At 40.0% G+C, this 19,283-nt stretch overlaps 2 protein-coding genes across 13 annotated transcripts in view; one reads left to right on the top strand and one right to left on the bottom strand.

Annotated features, from left to right (window-relative positions):
• Window positions 1-11,441, top strand: part of RARB (retinoic acid receptor beta) — a 508,146-nt gene extending 496,705 nt beyond the window's left edge. For 11 of the 12 annotated variants that reach the window (XM_069958669.1, XM_069958665.1, XM_069958664.1 and 8 more), the window contains 3 exons: window positions 4,148-4,352; window positions 6,688-6,846; window positions 9,841-11,441. In XM_069958669.1, coding sequence (XP_069814770.1) covers window positions 4,148-4,352; window positions 6,688-6,846; window positions 9,841-10,028 — 552 coding nt within the window. In that variant the 3' untranslated portion in view covers window positions 10,029-11,441. The remainder of the gene's footprint in view (window positions 1-4,147; window positions 4,353-6,687; window positions 6,847-9,840) is intronic. The other variant, XM_069958671.1, reaches the window with a different exon arrangement.
• Window positions 11,442-11,519: 78 nt separating this feature from the next.
• Window positions 11,520-19,283, bottom strand: part of TOP2B (DNA topoisomerase II beta) — a 65,211-nt gene continuing 57,447 nt past the window's right edge. Inside the window, exons 34-37 of the mRNA XM_069958663.1 lie at window positions 17,995-18,120; window positions 15,574-15,699; window positions 14,712-14,809; window positions 11,520-12,028 (exon numbers count right to left, since the gene is read on the bottom strand). Coding sequence (XP_069814764.1) covers window positions 11,870-12,028; window positions 14,712-14,809; window positions 15,574-15,699; window positions 17,995-18,120 — 509 coding nt within the window. The 3' untranslated portion in view covers window positions 11,520-11,869. The remainder of the gene's footprint in view (window positions 12,029-14,711; window positions 14,810-15,573; window positions 15,700-17,994; window positions 18,121-19,283) is intronic.

Raw genomic sequence — 19,283 nt, 5'->3', positions numbered from 1 at the left:
ATCTGATGTGAGGGGGGAGGCTGGGAGATTGCTTTTTCAGTACAGAAGGAAACTCTTTTAGTACATAAAACCTATTACAGAGTTTCTTGTACTGTTGATATTTAATGTTTTCAGAAAAATGACCCTGAAATGACAGTTACGGTTTAACATTGCATACAAGATGGTCGTCAATGGTGCATAAATAAGTTTTAGGCTATGTTCACACAATGTAAGTTGTGTGTTAATCACAGCCATTGTTGCCGATGTGCAACAACGGCCATGATTAAGACACAACCTATGTTTACACAGAACGATAATTCGCCCGATCGTACGATTAACATTTCGAAGTAACATTTTTTTTTATAACGATCAGCGTTTAGATGGAATGATATAGCATACAGAAAATTCGTTTTGCGATCGTTTTGCGATCGCTTAAGCCTATCTTGCACATAGGTAAAATTGGTGAACGACTTTTACACAGAACGATCTGCAAATTTTTTGCGAACGACGATTTAAGAACATGTTCAAAGATCAAAATGAACGATTTCTCGCTCGTCATTTGATCGTTCACTGCGTTTACACGTACGATTATCGTTCGAATTCGATCGCTATCGTGCAAATTCGAACGATAATCGTTCCGTGTAAACGCAGCATTAGGCTGGACTTCTACTACAAAAACCATGAAGCATTGCCCCATATGCCTTTCCTTCACATCCCACTGCCTGACAGAAATGAAAGGGATTAGTCCTTGTGTGTTTTATATGCAGATTGCCTTCTAGAAGATGTGATTTATGATCTTTGCTCCAATCTCCATTTTGTTGTGCTTTTCACCAGTTTTGATATTGTTTCCATTGGCAGCCAGGGCATTGTAACTATGCTTCTCCATCAGCTTGTGTGGTTTTTGCTCTTAGCTGCACCATCATATATGCTGAGATTCTATAATGGAAGCGGAGCAAAAATTTTATCTTTGGGAAAGATGACAATACCATGTTTGATGTCACTGAGCACTGGACACCCACAAACTGGGTTGCAGTAGTATTGCAAAAGGTATAAATTATCAGGTAGAAACAAATCAAGCCCAATTGACCACCATGGACGCGCCATCTGTGCCCTGCATTTTTTAAATCCTCCCTACATCTATGAAAATAGTTTATTTTGGGATATAACTTGCCTATTGCCTTAATGTACAGTAACATTTGCAGGATTTTTCTTAGTTGTTTTCTACATATATGTGATAACATTGCTGCTGTTTTTCTGTTATGAATGAATTCGACTCTCCCTGGCATTTCCCGTTTTTGCTGTGCTGGTGGCTAAAGATGCAGAGCTACACACCTTGCATTATTTAGTAGAGTGACCTTCTTGTTCGCCCCTTTTGTACACAGTGTTATTGTTTTTATCAGAGTCCCATCAGGCCTGATGAATGAAGACAGGGAAGGACATCAGTGATCGGAGTTGTTATGTGCGGAGACACAATTGGGTTATTTTAGGTAGAAAGGTGTCAATAGGTGTGCAATGCTCAGAGCTCTGCATGTATTTAAATGCAATTTCCATATGGCTTTTGCATATTTCTGCAGTATGAGGGACATTACTAGGAGGCATGCAGACACATGTTTTTAATGTGATCAGAGGTGTCACAAGAAGACTTGTTTTATCCTGGAGTCTCTGAGTAAGTCATTTACAAAAGTAGAATTTAAAGGGGATTTCTAGGAAAAAAAACATTGATGGCCTATCCACATAGCCTAGGCCATTAATAGCTGATTGGTGGGGTGCTGAAACTGGGCACCCCTGTTCATCAGCTGATCAGCACAGCAGAATTGCCAGAAATAATGTATGGGAGCCAGAAGCCTTTTGCTCTTTACAGGTGGCACCAGGATATTGCAGTGTAGCCTCCATTACCTTTAGTCGCAGCAGTAACCCAGCGACCACTACAGACAATATACAGAGCCAAGGCTTCTGGCTCCAATAACATGGTTGCAGTTAATAAGGTTGAAAGAAGACAAGAGTCCATCAGGTTCAACCTAGGGAAACCCTACTGTGCTAATCCCAGGGGAAGGCAAAAACCCCCATGAGGCAGATGACAACAACCCCATCACAGGGAGAAAATTCCTTCCCGACTCCAATGGCATCAGAATAATCCCTGGATCAACGCAATACATTCTGGCCACTCCTGCGTTTACTTTAGTAGTGGGACATTGTATTTGAGCAATCAAGAGATATGTACTGTCCTAAGCATCATTGAAGCAATGTGCCTGGTGGTTATGGAGGGAATCATGGGTATTTTGAAAAGCAAGGTTAGGCTAGGTTCACACTATGCAAAAATAGCCCCCATTCTTAATAATGACCATCATTGTGCAAATAACATCCGTTATTTAAAAATAATGACTGTAATTATCTCACTAACCGCCATTGTTATGAAAGACGGCCGTAATTTTTACATAGTGTAACCCAAGCCTTAAAGTGAAATATTGTTAATGTGCACAAGCCCCGGTATATCTCCGCATTCAGCTTTCTCTCTGTTGCTAAATCTCTCTAATTGCTGAACTATTAGGATTGTCAACCATCATTTAACTTTATATTAAGGTTTTTATTAATCCAATGATCTGTAAAGAAGCAAGCACTCCTATAATGCCTTCATATTTTTATTTCTTTAGTTGTGTGGTTTCAGAGAAGGGAAGCTTAAAGGGACAGTCATCTTTTGAACAATAACTTAGAGTTTCACTATTAAAACATAAATTTGAGTGACGATAGTCTGTGCTGATGTGAGTTACATGATGCTCAAATGTCAGAAAAATTATTAATTTTCCTTTCAATAGAAGTATTACCTGTTACCAGAGAGCAGTGCATTGTGGGAACTCAGGTAACAGTTATACTGTTGTGCATCTGGTAGGTCACTGACCGCACAATACAGAGAAATCACTGGCTGTCTCCAAAGTAAACCAGCAAGTCTTTGTCATTAAAACGATTCTTTTATGTTCCTGAACCAGTTATTCTGGAATAATATGATACATTATTCACACACTTAGAATTTAGGAGTCATAGGAATGTAACCGCATTAGATTCAAGAAAATATTTGCTAAATTAATTGGACACTAAGGTAGATTCAATAGACTGACATTGTCTGCTTACATGTCAGCTCTGCTGTACAGAGAAGAACAGAGTGATCAGAGAGTCTTTGTACCATTAGAAGGTGGTCAGTGTAATGATAGCTTTATTGTACTGCTGTAGGCAAGGGAAAGCTGGCTAAGACGATGTTCTCACTTCGGGAACATAACGGGGAAGGGAGGCCGTCTATATTGTAGGTTATTATCATTATTTGCAGCTGTCTATATTACTGGATAGGCATTTTTCCCTACTGTGTTCCCAAAGTGGGAACATAACCTAAAACATATACACTATATACTTAGATATGGATGCTTCTTCCTTGAAGGGGAAGTCCTGGCAAAATCAATTTTAAGATATGTTATTGCCCCCCAAAAATTATGAAAATTACTAATAGATACTTATTATGGGAAACGCACCTATATTTCATTTTCCCTGCACTTACTACAAGCATGGCGTGTTCAGGTCTCTGTAAAGTTGGTGATGTCACGTCACATAAAATGCCGACACCTGCTACAGCGGTGGGACAAACTGGAGCAGCAGGAGTCGGCAGTTTATGCGACGTGACATCACCAACTTTACAACTTTAGTAATTTTCATAACTTTTGTTGCGCAATAACATATCTTAAAATTATTTTGCCCGGACTTCCCCTTTAAGGGTCTTTTACACAGGGGCAATTATTAACTGTAAGGGCTGATTATTGCCTCATGTAAAATATCCAGAAATCCTACTGATCGCTGGCATCAAAAATCATCATTATTTGGCTGCACATTTTCCTAAGTAAACAGAGGATATTGTACATTGTAAGCAAAGGGCTACACAAGCAATCCAGCAATGCTGTGTATAACCTACAACTTAACATAATCGAGCCATTTAAGGGTTCTTTTAACAAGTGCTCATCTACTGGGGAAGGGGCTGTATTCTTTTTCTGGAGACTGTATTCATTTTTCTAAATGTATCAGGTGACTTCCACCCATTTTGGCTTGTATAAAGGATACACACTGGTCATTGTTATGTTTCTTCACTGTACTGGCATGTCTCATATTTCTATATTTTCCTTTATTACAGATTCTTAGAATTTGCACAAGATATACCCCGGAACAGGACACAATGACTTTCTCAGATGGCCTTACTCTCAACCGAACTCAGATGCACAATGCTGGGTTTGGTCCACTCACCGACCTTGTGTTCACATTTGCCAACCAGCTCCTGCCCCTAGAAATGGATGACACAGAAACCGGCCTGCTCAGTGCCATCTGCTTAATTTGTGAAGGTGTGTATAATGGAAGACTGAGATGAGCTGTGCTGTCTCTAAGAACCAATCCTTAGTATAGATCTGAGAGCACTTCAGTGGCCTTTAGTGGGCTTTTCCTCACTATAGATAGTAATGTCTAAAGTGACTCCATCCATCATGACTGTAAGATGAATGTTGTATGTAAGGCCTTAAAACAATGGGTTCCTCTACTTTAGGATACATCATTACATTCTGCTAAGTGGGGGCCTGACCAGCACCCTGAGATAATAAGAATAAAGTGGCTGCAACTCTTACAGTTCTTCTCTGCACGTTGATGCAGCCAAAAGTGCAGATTTTCTGCAACAGATTTGCATGCAGGAAATCTGCTGAGTATAAAGGTATCAGTAAAGTGGACTGTATACCTGTATATACCTCTAAAAAGTAGTTATGCAGTTATCAATAATACCAGTACACAAAGGACACATATCACCTTACAAATTACTTACATACTGTTACTGTTCAAAACCTAGTATACGGAGACTGATACTACCACTATACAAGGGACAAATAACTCTGCCACTCCATGACCACATATTACTACCATATAGTGACCGAATAATATTGCAGTCCATTTAACTCAGACCAGGTAAATACCAGGCCTAAAAAGGTGCTCTGGAGACCATATTGGTGATTACTGTACAATTACATTCACTGACAGGGCATCTTCTCTCATTGAAGTTGTTCACTGACAAACATCTTAGTGCCTCCCCTGCTTTTATTTTTAAATCACCCATATTACCTCCCCATCCATACTGTCCCTAACAATAATTGTGCCCCCCCCCTCAAAAAAAAAATAAATTAAAAAAAATAGCGCCCTCAAATAGTCCCATCTTTTCTCCAAAGCAACTACTGACACTTTTCCCAGTTTCTTTATCCTCTATTACTTTTTCCATCATGTCTTTTGATCAGTAATGGAACTTACTGGGCAAAATTATAATGGAAAGGTTTGCATGGTTTCTGTGGTTTCAACCCACTGATGGTTTTGGTTGAAAAAAGACTGATGGGAATACTATGTGTGAATGTAGCCCAAAATCTAACAGTGAACAGATAACAGACGTACATCCACTCAGCTCAGTAAATCTGTGCATGTACTCTATAAGGACCTTCTAGCCATGCCCACCCTTCATGCCCACATTTATTCTTATTAATCCTGACTTTCTTCACCTTTAGGGTGGGTTCACACTGAGGAATTGAAGCAGAAAGTTTTCTGCTTGAAATTCCTCGCCTATTCAGCTCTGGCAGAATTTGAGCGGAAATCAATTCCAATTCAAGCAGAATTTCAAACAGAATTAAAGCCCCATTGACTTCTGTAGGATTCCTCTAGCGGAATCCGCCCAAAGAATTGACCTGTCAATTCTTCAGATGGAAAGTGGATCCGCGGCGGAATTTTCAGCACGGAAATTCCGCTGTGTGAACAAATAAGCGGAAAGCCCATTAAAGCCAATGTACATTCACAATGTATATTCTTTACGGGCGGAACTCCGTGCGCATTTTGCAGTGGAATCCGCCTGAAAATACGCGAGAATTCCTCAGTGGGAACCCACTCTTAGTGTCTGGTGAGCTTAGGGGGGGGGTGAGTGCACAATGATCACCATTATGGCTGGCACTGTAGTACTTTATCTGTACCATACCCATACAAAATGTTTATTACCTCCTATCTACTTATAAATGATCAAACCTATAATTGATAATAATTGCTAGAATCACAGTCACTACAGATTTGGCTTAATGAATTTATCTTCCTCATCAGAACCAGCGTTTTAGCACACATACCATCTCCAAATGAGCTGGCAGGTTAGTCTTGGTTCAGGCACTGGACCGGCCTGTTGTTCCTCTACCAGGCACGTGGTAAATGCAGCAACATTTTATCCAAGGACTGTTCTGAGTTAGGAATAAGAGGCAATCAGTGCTCGATGCCTGTGCCACTTGTGCTTGGAATGCTTGGCTGCACGTAATGTATTAAAGCTCTTACAACAACCTTGAGTACCCTATATATAATATATAGAAATTGCTTTAGTACAGATAAGTTCTATCAAGGGAGAATAGTGCATGTTGCAGTGAAGGAGTATCTGTAGTAACAGCCATCCAAGCAATATTTTTGTAAAGAATTAGACCTGAAAGGCACTCAGATGTCAGCAGGCCAAATATAGCTCTCTCCTCCTAATGCAACACAATTCATTCAAGCATTCCAGCAGGAGGCTTGCAGTATGCTGCCATCTAGTGGTGAACCTGTATGTGACCCAGACAGGAAGAACCGTAAACAGATGAAATAACTTTGCATGGAAAGTAATGTTTTTCCCTTTTGCTTATCTAGACCGTCAGGATCTTGAAGAGCCGGCGAAAGTAGATAAGCTGCAGGAGCCATTACTGGAAGCATTGAAAATTTATATCAGAAAGAGAAGACCCAACAAACCCCATATGTTTCCAAAGATTTTAATGAAGATCACAGATCTTCGCAGCATTAGTGCAAAAGGTAACATTACATTAATATAATAGCTTCAGACCCTAAAGCTGTGTGTATTATAATGCATATTAATTATAACTTATTAAGAAATATCTGAAAAAAAGTAAAATGAGTTTTCAGAAGAATTATATGTGCGGTGACCAAACAATTGTAAAAAAAATAATAAAAAAAAAATTGGACCAATGGGGTGCTGCGTCATTTAACAGCTTCATCAAATATCCATATTTGAGGCCCCTTCAAGTAATAGGGCTCCAATCAAAGTAGGCGGCCTGAGATAGATATCATTGTTAGAATAGAATACAGAGCAAAAAATGCAAATCTAGAGGCGCACAGATACTGTAGGTCTATGATAGAGAAAAAAAAGGATCACATATCTCAATACGTGGTGATGAGATGCATCATCAATACAAAAACCAAGACTATGTTCAGTCACAATTTGGGAATTTTGAACTTACTCAATTTTGGTATCTGTGCTCTGATGCTTTATCTATGACAGGAGGTCCATGGAATATTATAGAGAAGCCCTCATGTGTCACTTTATTACACATGAGGGTAATGAGATATACCTGGTTTTTTTTTTTAGATATTATTCTGACAGATTTAAAGTTTCCTTTCAAATATAATTACAAAAAAATAAATAGAACAGTGAAGATTTCTCAACGCACCAGCATGGGGCAGTTCAAGCTGTAGGCCAACTCATACTCATGAATGAACACAAAGGTGTTATGATGTGAATACTTCTCTGTTTTTAAAGGCAGAAGAAATAAAGAAGGATTGCGTTTATTTAATTTTTTTTTACCTATCTGCAGTGGCTTTAATGCAGGAGTTATTCAGGAGATAGTTCCTTATCGATTCTCATTTAAATTTGTCATTTACAGAGGTCGGACACTGTTGTGGTGGTTGTTATAGGTGGATAAGATTAAACATTGGTGAAATGTAAATTAATCAAATAATTTATTCTCTCTGAAGATTTAATTAGTTAAAACAATTAATTTAGTATCCCTAAAGTTTGCAAAAATTATCAAGTTAATAGAAGGATATAGGAGACTAATATGGGATCAGATCTCTGAGAAGTTGTGCGAATCCATATATCATCATTTGTGCAGTTTTTCAAGAGGGCTGAGCAAACACACAGAGGCATATCGCTCAGCCGAGTGTTTCTGACCAGTCACAAGTCAGTGGGCACAACCGCAGAGATGAAATTTGCCACATGCTGTGCAAACCCCTTTATGGGACCTTTGGAAAAATCTTAGGGGCCAGTCTAAGTACTGATGAATAAAATATACAGTATGAGTCTTAACAATAATAACTGGGGTCTAAGTTGTACTTTAGGTATTGTGTGTGGAAAAGCTACCTTTACAAATTAGCATGGTCAGAGTGGTCTACTGTACATATTACCACTGGCATTAAAGGAGAAGTCCGGAGAAAATTTTTATTAAAGTATGGTATTGCCCCCCAAAAGTTATACAAATCACCAATATACACTTATTACCGGAAATGCTTATAAAGTGCTTTTTTTTCCCTGCATGATGGCAGGGGGACACTGAAGGACACAGGGCACTGGAGGGACACTGAGCATCCCCCTGCCATCATCCTCTCCAGCAGCCACAGCCCGCACAGCTCTGGGAGTCGGGTCGTGACATCACCATTTTATCCAGGAAGTGAAGCCTTGATGCAGTAGTAAGTGCAGGGAAAAAACACTTTATAAGCATTTCCTGTAATAAGTGTATATTGGGGATTTGTATAACTTTTGGGGGGCAATACAATACTTTCATAAAACTTTTCACCAGACTTCTCCTTTAACTTTATACATTAAATGTACATATATGTTCCAGATTGGAGCTCCTGTTTTGCTTTCCTGTTTGCAATGTAGATTTCCTTCCTGCTGCCTCCAGCGGTGCTGTGGGCTTTTCAGTGGCAGCTTGTTGACCTCAAGTGTTTTTGTACTAAACACAATGCTGAACTGTTTAGTAATATAATATTATTACAGGTGATAGGTCTTCCAAACCTTTAAGTTGCTATCTGAGATTCTTAGTATTATTTACATACACCTATCTGAATGCTTCTTTATTTGAATTTTCTCTAAATTAGATCTTAAAAGGGGAAGTTGAGGCAGTCTTGTTAAATAAAAAAAACTTCCTTAGGGTGCGTTCACACCTACAGGATCTGCAGCAGATTTGATGCTGTGTTCAGTTATTTAAATGAAATCTGCTGCAGAAAATCAGCTGCAGATCCTGTAGGTGTGAACGCACCATAAGGCTGGGTTCACACTCCGTATATTTCAGTCAGTATTGTGATCTTCATATTGCAACCAAAACCAGGAGTGGATTGAAAACACAGAAAGGCTCTGTTCACACAATGTTGAAATTGAGTGGATGGCCGCCATTTAATGGCAAATATTTGCTGTTATTTTAAAACAACGGCTGTTATATTGAAATAATGGCCGTTATTTACTGTTATATGGCGGCCATCCACTCAATTTCAACATTGTGTGAACAGAGCCTTTCTGTGTTTTTAATCCACTCCTGGTTTTGGTTGCAATATGAGGACCACAATACTGACTGAAATATACGTAGTGTGAACCCAGCTTAAGAGTGCAAGGTTCTTACTAGAAGAGAGCGAATTTACATTACAAACAAAGCGAATAGCTTGGCAATCTGGTTATCAGCTTTGAAGTCTGTGCTGCTCCGCCCCGGGTGCCTGGAAAAGCTGGATCCAGTCCTGGGAGGAGTTTCTCAGGACTGGATCCAACTTTTCCAGGCACCCAGGGTAGAGAGGCAGGCAGCGGCATGGACTTCAAAAGCAGCAGGCTGATAAGCAGCTTGGCAGGCTAACAAAGCAATTTTCTTTGTTTGTAATGTAAATTCTCTCAGGTCTAGTTCTTACACTAATCATGTGGTTTTACAGTAGGCCTGCTCCATCTCTCATGCTTTTCCCTTGCACTGCTTAGACTACATTTCCCAAATGTTAAAAATATATATATTTTGTCACCTATCTGTTTAGGTGCAGAGCGTGTTATCACATTGAAGCTGGAAATACCTGGATCGATGCCGCCCCTCATTCAGGAAATGCTAGAGAACTCAGAAGGCCATGAGGCATCCAGTCCAAGTGAGAATGCACCGGAGCACAGTCACAGCATCTCAACTAATCCAGAGGAAGAACGGGTCAGCAAATGTGCACAGGTGCAATAGGCCTGACTCTCCACAAGACATTCCCAACACAATATGCACACAGGGATGACAAGCAAGGAGCATTTCCCCATCCCGATTGCAGATCCAAAACATGTTCAGATTCCTCAGCAAGAAAAGACCAAGTTGGTTTCCATTTATATAAACCTATATACTTTTGCTGTTTACATTCTTAACTTTGCTGGACTATTACAAATAGAAGAAACCACACTAAAGCAGCCATTTTACAGAACAAGAAATAAAGCTATGTCTATTTTCTCTTCCGATCATCAGATTGCATGATCTTTGAAGACTTTGTACATAACATATTTACTGTTCTTTCTGCTGGATGTTCGGTGCTTTCCTTCAGTCTTGCATACATAAAATGATCAAGACAAGGTAACAAAAAAATGTAAAAAAAAAAAAAAAAGTAAAAAAACAAATGGACTGTTGTACGTGTCCATGTACGGAAAATAGACTGTCATATAGGTCATAACATGCCCTCAACTGCATTACGTCTATTCCCCTCTCCTCTGTCCTGTCAGAGGACGTTGTGGAAGAACATTCACTACATCTGAAGCCAGTTTTGTATCTGAGTAACTGCCTGTTCCGTTAGAAGACATTTTATTGTAGAGTTGTCAGTGTCACTTTAAGAAGGTGGATCAAACAGATGTGATTGTATTGGTGGATGATATTTACAGGTGCATTACTGCAGTAATTGTAGCCTCAAAGGCACTTTCCAGTGTTACAATGTTTTTTTGTCTGTTTTCTTCTTTTTTTCATGTTTACCTGTTCACAAGCCATTAGAGAAATGTTTGTGTGTGGTTCACTACTTATGAGTGGGTATTGCATAAAAGCCCCCCCCCCCCCTTAATTTTCCAGAATACATCTCTCCTGTGCACAACTCCTCAATTCACTACAACTTAAAAGTGATGAGTTATGAGAATTTGGCTGAAAGACCATTTTGGCTATTTGAGAAAGGCAGAGCATGCTAGGAGCTGCTAATCTTTATCACTAGCAGCAGCTGCGGGTTTTCTCAGCTGTTTGTATGCTACAACTAAAGGTATAATTCATCTAGCAGAACATTTTACATAATGAGTTGTGAAGTGTTAACATGTACAAGCAAGAGATGTGACTGACCTACACTACCATTAAACTGGCACAATATAGTAAAATTTCCTCAGCCCCACACTTCAAGAACACTTAAAGCCCACCCATTTCATTGTTTTAATCTGGATCACAGTGACGGTGATACCACTGTAGACAATAACACATTGAAAAAGTGTTTATAGGTCTCATTTAAAGCACTAGTAGAAATTTGGGGGGATATTTTAGCAAGTCTGTGATGTATTCTTCACTGGCTCGGTTTGTACATTGAGATTGTTTAACAATGCTTTCTATGTTCATATACTGTTTACCTTTTTTTCCATGGAGTCTCCTGGCAAAGAATAAAATATATTTATTTTAAATCTTTCCATGCAATCTTTACACTGCATAAAACACCCAAACAGAAGGTAGATTTCCAATTTTTTTTAATGTTTTTGTCTTCATTTGAAAAAGCTGGGTTGCTGTGTTTTTTTTTCCCCTTCAGTATTTTATCAGGACAATTAAAATGTGCTTGAGCACGGCAGTCTAAAACATTTCTACAAGGCAAATTGGAACGGGTACATGACAGTCCATGAGTAAAAAAGAGCAGAAAACTGTATGTGTAACAACAAATGTTAAAATGCCTACACAATAATAAAAAACATCAAATACATTATCACATAAAATAAGACAATGTACAAAAGTCTGCAACAGGAGGGACAAAAGGACTACACAAGATACTTTGTTGGAAAACATTCGGGTGCTCCTCGGGCACATAACTAATACATAACAAAATCGTCATCTTCTTCATCGGACTCTGCAAAATATTTTACTTCTTTCCTGGCCCGACCTGGCCTCTGCCGTGTCGCACTTTCAGAGTTTGCTTCTGGGAAAATGTCCACATCTGAATCCATGTCAAATGTTGGTTTCTTAGACTTCTGAGGAAGAAGTGATTAGAAAGAAAGGTCAGCTAACATGAAATCTGCTGGCTCTGGTCACAAATAGATGTATACATATACAGTGGTACTTCTGTTCTTGAATTTATTTGGTTCTGGAAGGCAGTTTGAGAACTGAGCAGTTTCCCACATGAAACAATGTAAATGTGCTTAATTGGTTCCAGCACCCAGCAATAATTACCTACAGCACCCAAATATTACATTGATAAGTGCCCAGTGTAATCACTACAGAACAGCACCATAGAGCACATTACATTTTACCATAGAGCACATTACATTTTAAACAAGAAACATTCAAGAAAACCAGCAATTATAGAACAGTAGTCACTAACTCCTCACTCATCCTTTACTGTATAGTGCCCCCCCCCCCCCAGCACTGTAAAGTATGGGAGATGGTGGTGCACTGACTACTGTATATGCACTCCAGCAATCTTATACAGTACTGTGTATGAAGCCTCTCCAATGCTAAACTTACCAGGTACAAACCACCATCCACACTCGCAAAAATATTCAGATACCGAGCAAAGTTTGAATTCTGAACATTATTTTCAGGTAAATTTTTGTTCTAATACCAAGATATTACTGTACTTCAAGACTGGGTACCCAAAAAGTGTTTGAGAACTGAGTAAGAGTTTGAGAACCAAAGTAAACTTTCCTTAAATACTGTTTAAGAGCCGAGGTACCACTGTACTGAAAACAGCATCCCAAGATTCATCTACAGAAGAGGTGTCTGCAGCTGGAAAGTAGTGTCCTTCCTAACCAGATAGGTTAGTATTGGTGAGATGTGCACACTTAAAGTATCACTGTCAATATATTTCCCCCCCCCCCAAATATCAATAGTACAGGCAATTTTAAGAAACTTTGTAATCGGGTTTATTAGCCGAAAAATGCATTTTTATCATGAAAAAACAGTTTGAAGATCTCCCCCCTGTCTTCATGGCTTGCATATGGAGAGGGGAGAGGCGGAGAGAGATGAGGCACCAAAACAGGACTTCAGGTCTTCTCCTGGTCCCGTGCCGCAGCACCTTTCGAGAGGGGCTGTCTGACCTGACAGACCGCTCAGCCAATCACTGGTTCCGGCCAGTGATTGGCTGAGCGGTCTGTCAGTCCAGATAGCCCCCGCTCCGAAGCTGCTGCGGCACGGGACCGGGAGAAGGAGAAGACCTGCAGCCTGGACAGGTAATGTACAATGTTTTGAAATAGCCGACACGCACCGCTATTCCACTATAGCGATGCGCTGGTGGCGAACGATGATTTTAGGTTTGAACCTAAATGAACGATCAGCAGATGACACGATCATCGGTTGATCATTCTCTCTATTCCACGGAGCGATAAATAACCCGATTCGGGAAGAGGACCCTTAATTTACAGTTAATCACCCGGCTATCTCCTCTGATAGTCAGCACTGTCCCACCTCCGTACCTCTAATCCTTTGTTCTCTGCTGCCGACTAACTCCCTCCTCTCTATAGAACAGACAGGGTTGTGTCTGATGCAACAAGTCACAATTTCCTGATATTTTGCAGTGAATGGAAAAGAGGAGGGAGGGGGCCTGGGAAAAGGCTTTTTGAATGCAGAAAATGGCATATTTGCCTAATAAACCCAAATACAAAGTTTATTTAAATCGCCTGGACTATTGATTTCTGCAAAAAAAAAAAATAAATACAAGTGACTCTTTAAAGGCAATCTGTCAGGTCCCTACCAGGTGGAGCACTTTATATTCCAAGGAAAATACTACAAACAGATAGCTTCTGAGGAAAAATGCAATTTTATAACTTTGCAAATGGCAATCAGCAAAGACAAAAGCATCACTTGTTTTTCTCCCTATCACCCATCTGCCTGTGTCTGCAGCTCTGTACCTGGTTCGGACCTCACAGATTCAGCCCTGACCCACTTTTGCCAGTAAATTTGCTCAGTGCTGTAAATTCGCTCACCTCTACGCAATCCCTCATCAAACCTTCTGTGCCACACCAAACAAATACCCTTATGGTTAAATGGATGCAAATATTCACAGAAATATTAAAAGAATAGCACAGGCTCTTAAAGAGACTGCACTTCATGTTATCGTTCATGGTTTTAAAATGGACCGCGCAGTATGCTCATATAATGGTCAGGTATCCCTATAAATCTGTCCATAAAGCTTATTTTAAAAAGAATTGGTAACAGATCAATATAGTTTTATAAACAAGAATTGCTGGGGACTCTTCGAAGTCTCTGTCCAAGTTTACCATACATATTAGATTAGATAGTCAAAACAGCGGGCATAATCTTTCAGAGACAACTTTCCTTTTTCTGACTAATGGAGGAAAGAAATTTTCTACCTACTGATTGTTAAGGAACAATAAAACAAACTATAGAAATGCTTTTAAACCATATTACACAATGCTGGACTCAATTGGGGCCAAAGGAGAGAACAACCACAGAAAGGTGTGTGCTGTTCCAGTACAAAACAATGGGGCCAAAAAAAGACAATGTCGTTCATATGTGATGTAGAAAGTATGTAATTCAGTGAATTATCCTGTCAGGACACAAGTGGAAGTGTAGATGTAGAGTAAGAAACACGCCTGGCAGACAACTGGAAAATATGTACCCAGTGATCTGTGATAAATCTCAGATGTGATCAATAGTCAATGTCACGTACGGAAATGTAAACTGCTCTGCTCTTACCTTACTGGATGTTGACTTTGATGCAGATTTTTTTCCAGGATTGTAGTCCCCTTCATTTTCAGAATCAGACATTTTTCTCTTCTTTCCTCTTCCCTTTGCTATTAATAAAAAAGAAAAAACATTAGGTTTACCAAACATTGTTAAAGACTATACAGCCCCTTAGTGGTGACAGTTTTCATGTCACTGTAATAAATTATATAGTATAAAATGCCAGGTCGAGGGTGGGGATGTGTCTAAAATATGTAAGGAAAGTTTTATTCATCAAAAAAACTAATTCCAATAGTCATATACCTTATGACACATACGCAGTTGACGCATTAATGCTGCTTTACAGACGTTTTCTGTAAAGGGCCAACAGTGGCATGAAAATTGTGGGCCATAAATAAATGATTTTTTTTTTTTTTTTATGCAGCCTACTATTGTTACCATTAACCTGACAACAAACACTTTTAAATCCTATCATTTGTAGTCATATAGAAAAGTCTAAATATTTAATAAAAAATGGTGACATTTTGCTAGATCCACATACACATAGCCGAAGACTGTGACCTCTGGTACCCCCACCAGTCCTGAGAGAAAAGGGGCCACACTACGGTTACCCTGGGCAGTGGGTGGCCAGGTTCCTCTGCGCAGGGAACAACACCTCAGGATCTCTTCATCAGGATTGTGGGATTCCCAGAGGTTGATCATAAAAAGATACCATATCCTACAGCGATGGGGATCAGGCAGGTGAGTAGAGCATTTTTTTCCCCTTACAAACTTAGCCTGGCCTTTTAAAAGATAGAATTCCCAAAAGGCAATCCCTTTAATTTGCAGGTGATAGAAGACAAAATATGAAAAAGGGGGCTCTCTAGCTACTTGCCTTTGGGTGTTGTAGTTTTCTTTGGGGCTCCAAACTCCAAGTCAGAATCTGAATTCACAAAAACATCAGACTTCTTTGGCTTTGGCGGTCGTTTCTGTTTTGGGGTTCCATCGGAAGAGGTCTTTGCTGCAAATGTATGAAAGTTAATCATCTTTAACATTAACTGTGAAGTATTATAGTTTGAATACTGAAGTTACTTGGTTCAGTTGCCATCAAAAGTATGATGTGACTGACAGAAGAGCTCTTTCCTGAACTGTAGCCCCTCATACTTACTCATATACATACATATACTGCATTCTTAAAAGGGGTTTTCCAGCAAAAATCTTTTTCTCTTAAATCAACTGATAGAAGTAAATTACAAATCTATATAACTTTCTGATATTAGGCGAGGTTTTCTATGGTGATTCATAGAAAACCGAGACAGAGTTTCTGTCTCGGCCAGAGATCGCAGCAGACAACACGGTGTCAGACTGAAAATAAAACAACATTTCCTGCAGGACACACAGCAGCTAATAAGTATGGGAAGACTGGAGATTTTTTTAATATAAGTAAATTACAAATCTATTTAACTTTCCAGATTTTCGCGGGACAACCCCTTTATTATTTATTATTAAGTATTGTATTGCCCCCAAAAGTTATACAAATCAACAATATACACTTATTCCGGGAAATGCTTATAAAGTGCTTTTTTCCCTGCACTTGCTACTGCATCAAGGCTTAACTTCCTGGATAAGATGGTGATGTCACGACCCGACTCCCAGAGATGTGCAGGCTGTGGCTGCTGGAGAGGATGATGGCAGAGGGATGCTCAGTGTCCCTCCAGTGTCCTGTGTCCCTCAGTGTCCCCCTGCCATCATCCTCTCCAGCAGCCACAGTCCGCACAGCTCTGGGAGTCGGGTCGTGACATCACCATTTTATCTAGGAAGTGAAGCCTTGATGCAGTAGCAAGTGCAGGGAAAAATCACTTTATAAGCATTTCCCGTAACAAGTGTATATTGGTTATTTGTACTACTTTTGGGGGGGGGGGGGGACGGGACACTTTTTTAATAATTTTTTTTTTTTTTTGCTGGACTTCTCCTTTAAACATTCATGCATAGGTATCAGAGGTACCCCAGGGAATGGCAAAATGCCAATCTGTACACCTGATACCTGCTTGTACTATTTTTTGACCCTCCCCTTAGCATGGTGAAAAGAAATCTGGACTCATCGAACCAGGCAATTGTTTCACAGTGCTCAGTGATCCAATTTGTTATTTTGCCCACTGGAGTCTTGCCTTCCTGTATCCCTAAGACACCAATAAGACTTAAACATTATAGCCCATCTGTGCTAAGGAATGTCAAGCTTTGCATTTAGACTCAAGAGTTGTATTTAACTGCATTCTGCTTCACTGTGCATAGCCATCTCTCAGAACATCCAGACACCCTCCTCTGATCCCCAATGTGACTGTGTACGAGCCGCAATTTGGTTGCTGTAGTGCAGGCAGCATGTGGCGTGCTGTAGTGTCATGTGGAGCCTACTGATTTCAGATTGCCCTGTCTGCCATATTCCAGCTGTTACAGTAGTGTTTCAGTGTCTTGTTACTATTACAGTCCCATAACACCAGGAATTGCATTGCTCTAACCATCATGGTGGGGCACTGTAATGTTCATACTTATCATTTTACAGGAATGGCTCCTGGTACAAGGTAAACGTTACTTCTAGAGCTGCTGCAGACATATTAGAAGTTTTGTTTCATTGCCTTAAGGCAGGTTGAGCTGTTGATGGGATCAGCGGACCAGAGTGGTCACCTCACTGTCAGATGTAAAAAAAAAAAAAAAAACTAGCCTGCTTATTGTAGCTCAACCTTGAATTTCTGTGTGTGTTCATATAATAACATATGTAATAAACGTTTTACTGTCTCTTAACCGAATTTAGCACAGAGCCTCTTCAATAGTGGATTTCTGCTGGTAATACCCATTGTTTAATGCTTCTTATCTAAACAATTGTTGGAATACCAAGAAAACCCTGTTGGTGGGCTTTTCTAAGTATAGTATTAGGTAAAGGAACAATCAGTATTATTGTGTGTAAGAGTGGCACAGTATAGGGACATGTCCACAATGGGAGACAAAAACAAACACTAAATGATGCCGTTTAGCTATTAGAACCAACAACCGAATATGCTGAATAAAGTTTATGTTTTCAGTAAAATGATGAGCAGGGCGCTCTCCCCCTGACATCCGCCGTGACTTACTGGCTGTTGTGTACACAGATGGGGATGGAGGGGTCAATCCTATTAGTGAGAAGGTACTGTATTTTTGTGCCATTTTGGCTGATAGGAATCTCCTAGTCTATACTACCTTTACATAGGACAGCACAGTCTGAGGATTTCCTTTAAATAACATGGAATAATCTAAACCCTGACAAAACGAAGATGACCTTTACCTTTCTTAGTTGATGGCTTGCTTGCTGGTTTTTCTGTAGATTTGAAGCTAAATGTTGAGGAGTAGAGGGGTGAAGGTTCATCATCCTCATCATCATCATAATCACTGTTAAATTTGGGAGCGTCTTCTAATCAATAAAATACAATAAAACTAATAAATGCAATGAATACGGCAGAGACCTTAAAGCAGTTCAGAGAGCATACAAGAAACATTCCTGGACTAGTTGGCAAAAGGACAAGCTTCGTATTCTTAATATCAACCCCTATGAAAGGGCCCTCTGGGACAAAGGTAAGACACGACTGTCTGTTGCCCCTCTGTACTCTCAAAAGAGCAATGTGCTAATAAATATCAGCAAAGTGGGCCAGATAAGGGCGGATGGGTGCACTGGGGGCAGTAATCCCACCCCCTCCCCAGTGCATCAAAACACCTAATAAGTATAGAAGATAGACTACTAATAACATGGAAACGGTGCATTATAGGGAGATATCAGCAGGTTAGATGCTTCTAACCTGCTGTTACTTTCCCTTTAATATTTAAGGACACAGAGGATTTTGGCCTTAAAGACAGAGAAAATTTTAATTTTTGCATTGTTGCCTTTTCCACTTCAACGGTTATAAGGATTAGGACCCCCGCAAATCACACTGCGGGGGCTCCGAAAGGACAGTGACAGGAGACATTTAAATGCCGTGATCTCTGTTAATGGCGGCTGCTGCACAATTGTGGGGGCCCTTCATTACCTCAGTGTCTATGGAGCGAGCTCAGCTCCTGAGCACACTTCATAAAGCCCCTGCAGATAATGGCATAAATGTATGCCATGGGTTGATTGGGCACAGACCTCCATGGCATAAATTTACGTCCGTAGTCGTTATAGGGTTAATAGGATTTATCTTGGTTGTTTTCAAAACAAAGAGTCACATTTTATCATAAGCAATGCTTGGTACAGAAATGCGGGACTTTCTGGTCCCCCTGCTCTCCACCGCTAGTTGCTGAGATGAGCAGGACCTGCCTACTCAGCCAATGACTGGCCACAGTCAGGAACTAGCTGAAAAGGTGCGGAGACTTAAGAGAACAGTGATGAAAAGTGGAACAGAGAGGAACAGTGATGAAAAGTGGGGGGAAAGGAAGGCACTGGAATGGAACCTGAGGGAATCGGTGTAGGAATGTATTATTTAATTAATACATCTAGAAACACTTTATAAACCTGGACAAAGCCTTTAACTACTAAGTGACCGATGCAGGCTACAGGATTTCAAGCAACTTAAACGAGAAATCAGGGAAAAAAAAAAAAGA

Source organism: Dendropsophus ebraccatus, chromosome 2 (genome assembly GCF_027789765.1).
Source record: "Dendropsophus ebraccatus isolate aDenEbr1 chromosome 2, aDenEbr1.pat, whole genome shotgun sequence".
Taxonomy (NCBI): domain Eukaryota; kingdom Metazoa; phylum Chordata; class Amphibia; order Anura; family Hylidae; genus Dendropsophus; species Dendropsophus ebraccatus.
The sequence above is the reverse complement of the archived record's forward strand: the minus strand, read 5'-3'. Positions and strand labels throughout refer to the sequence as shown.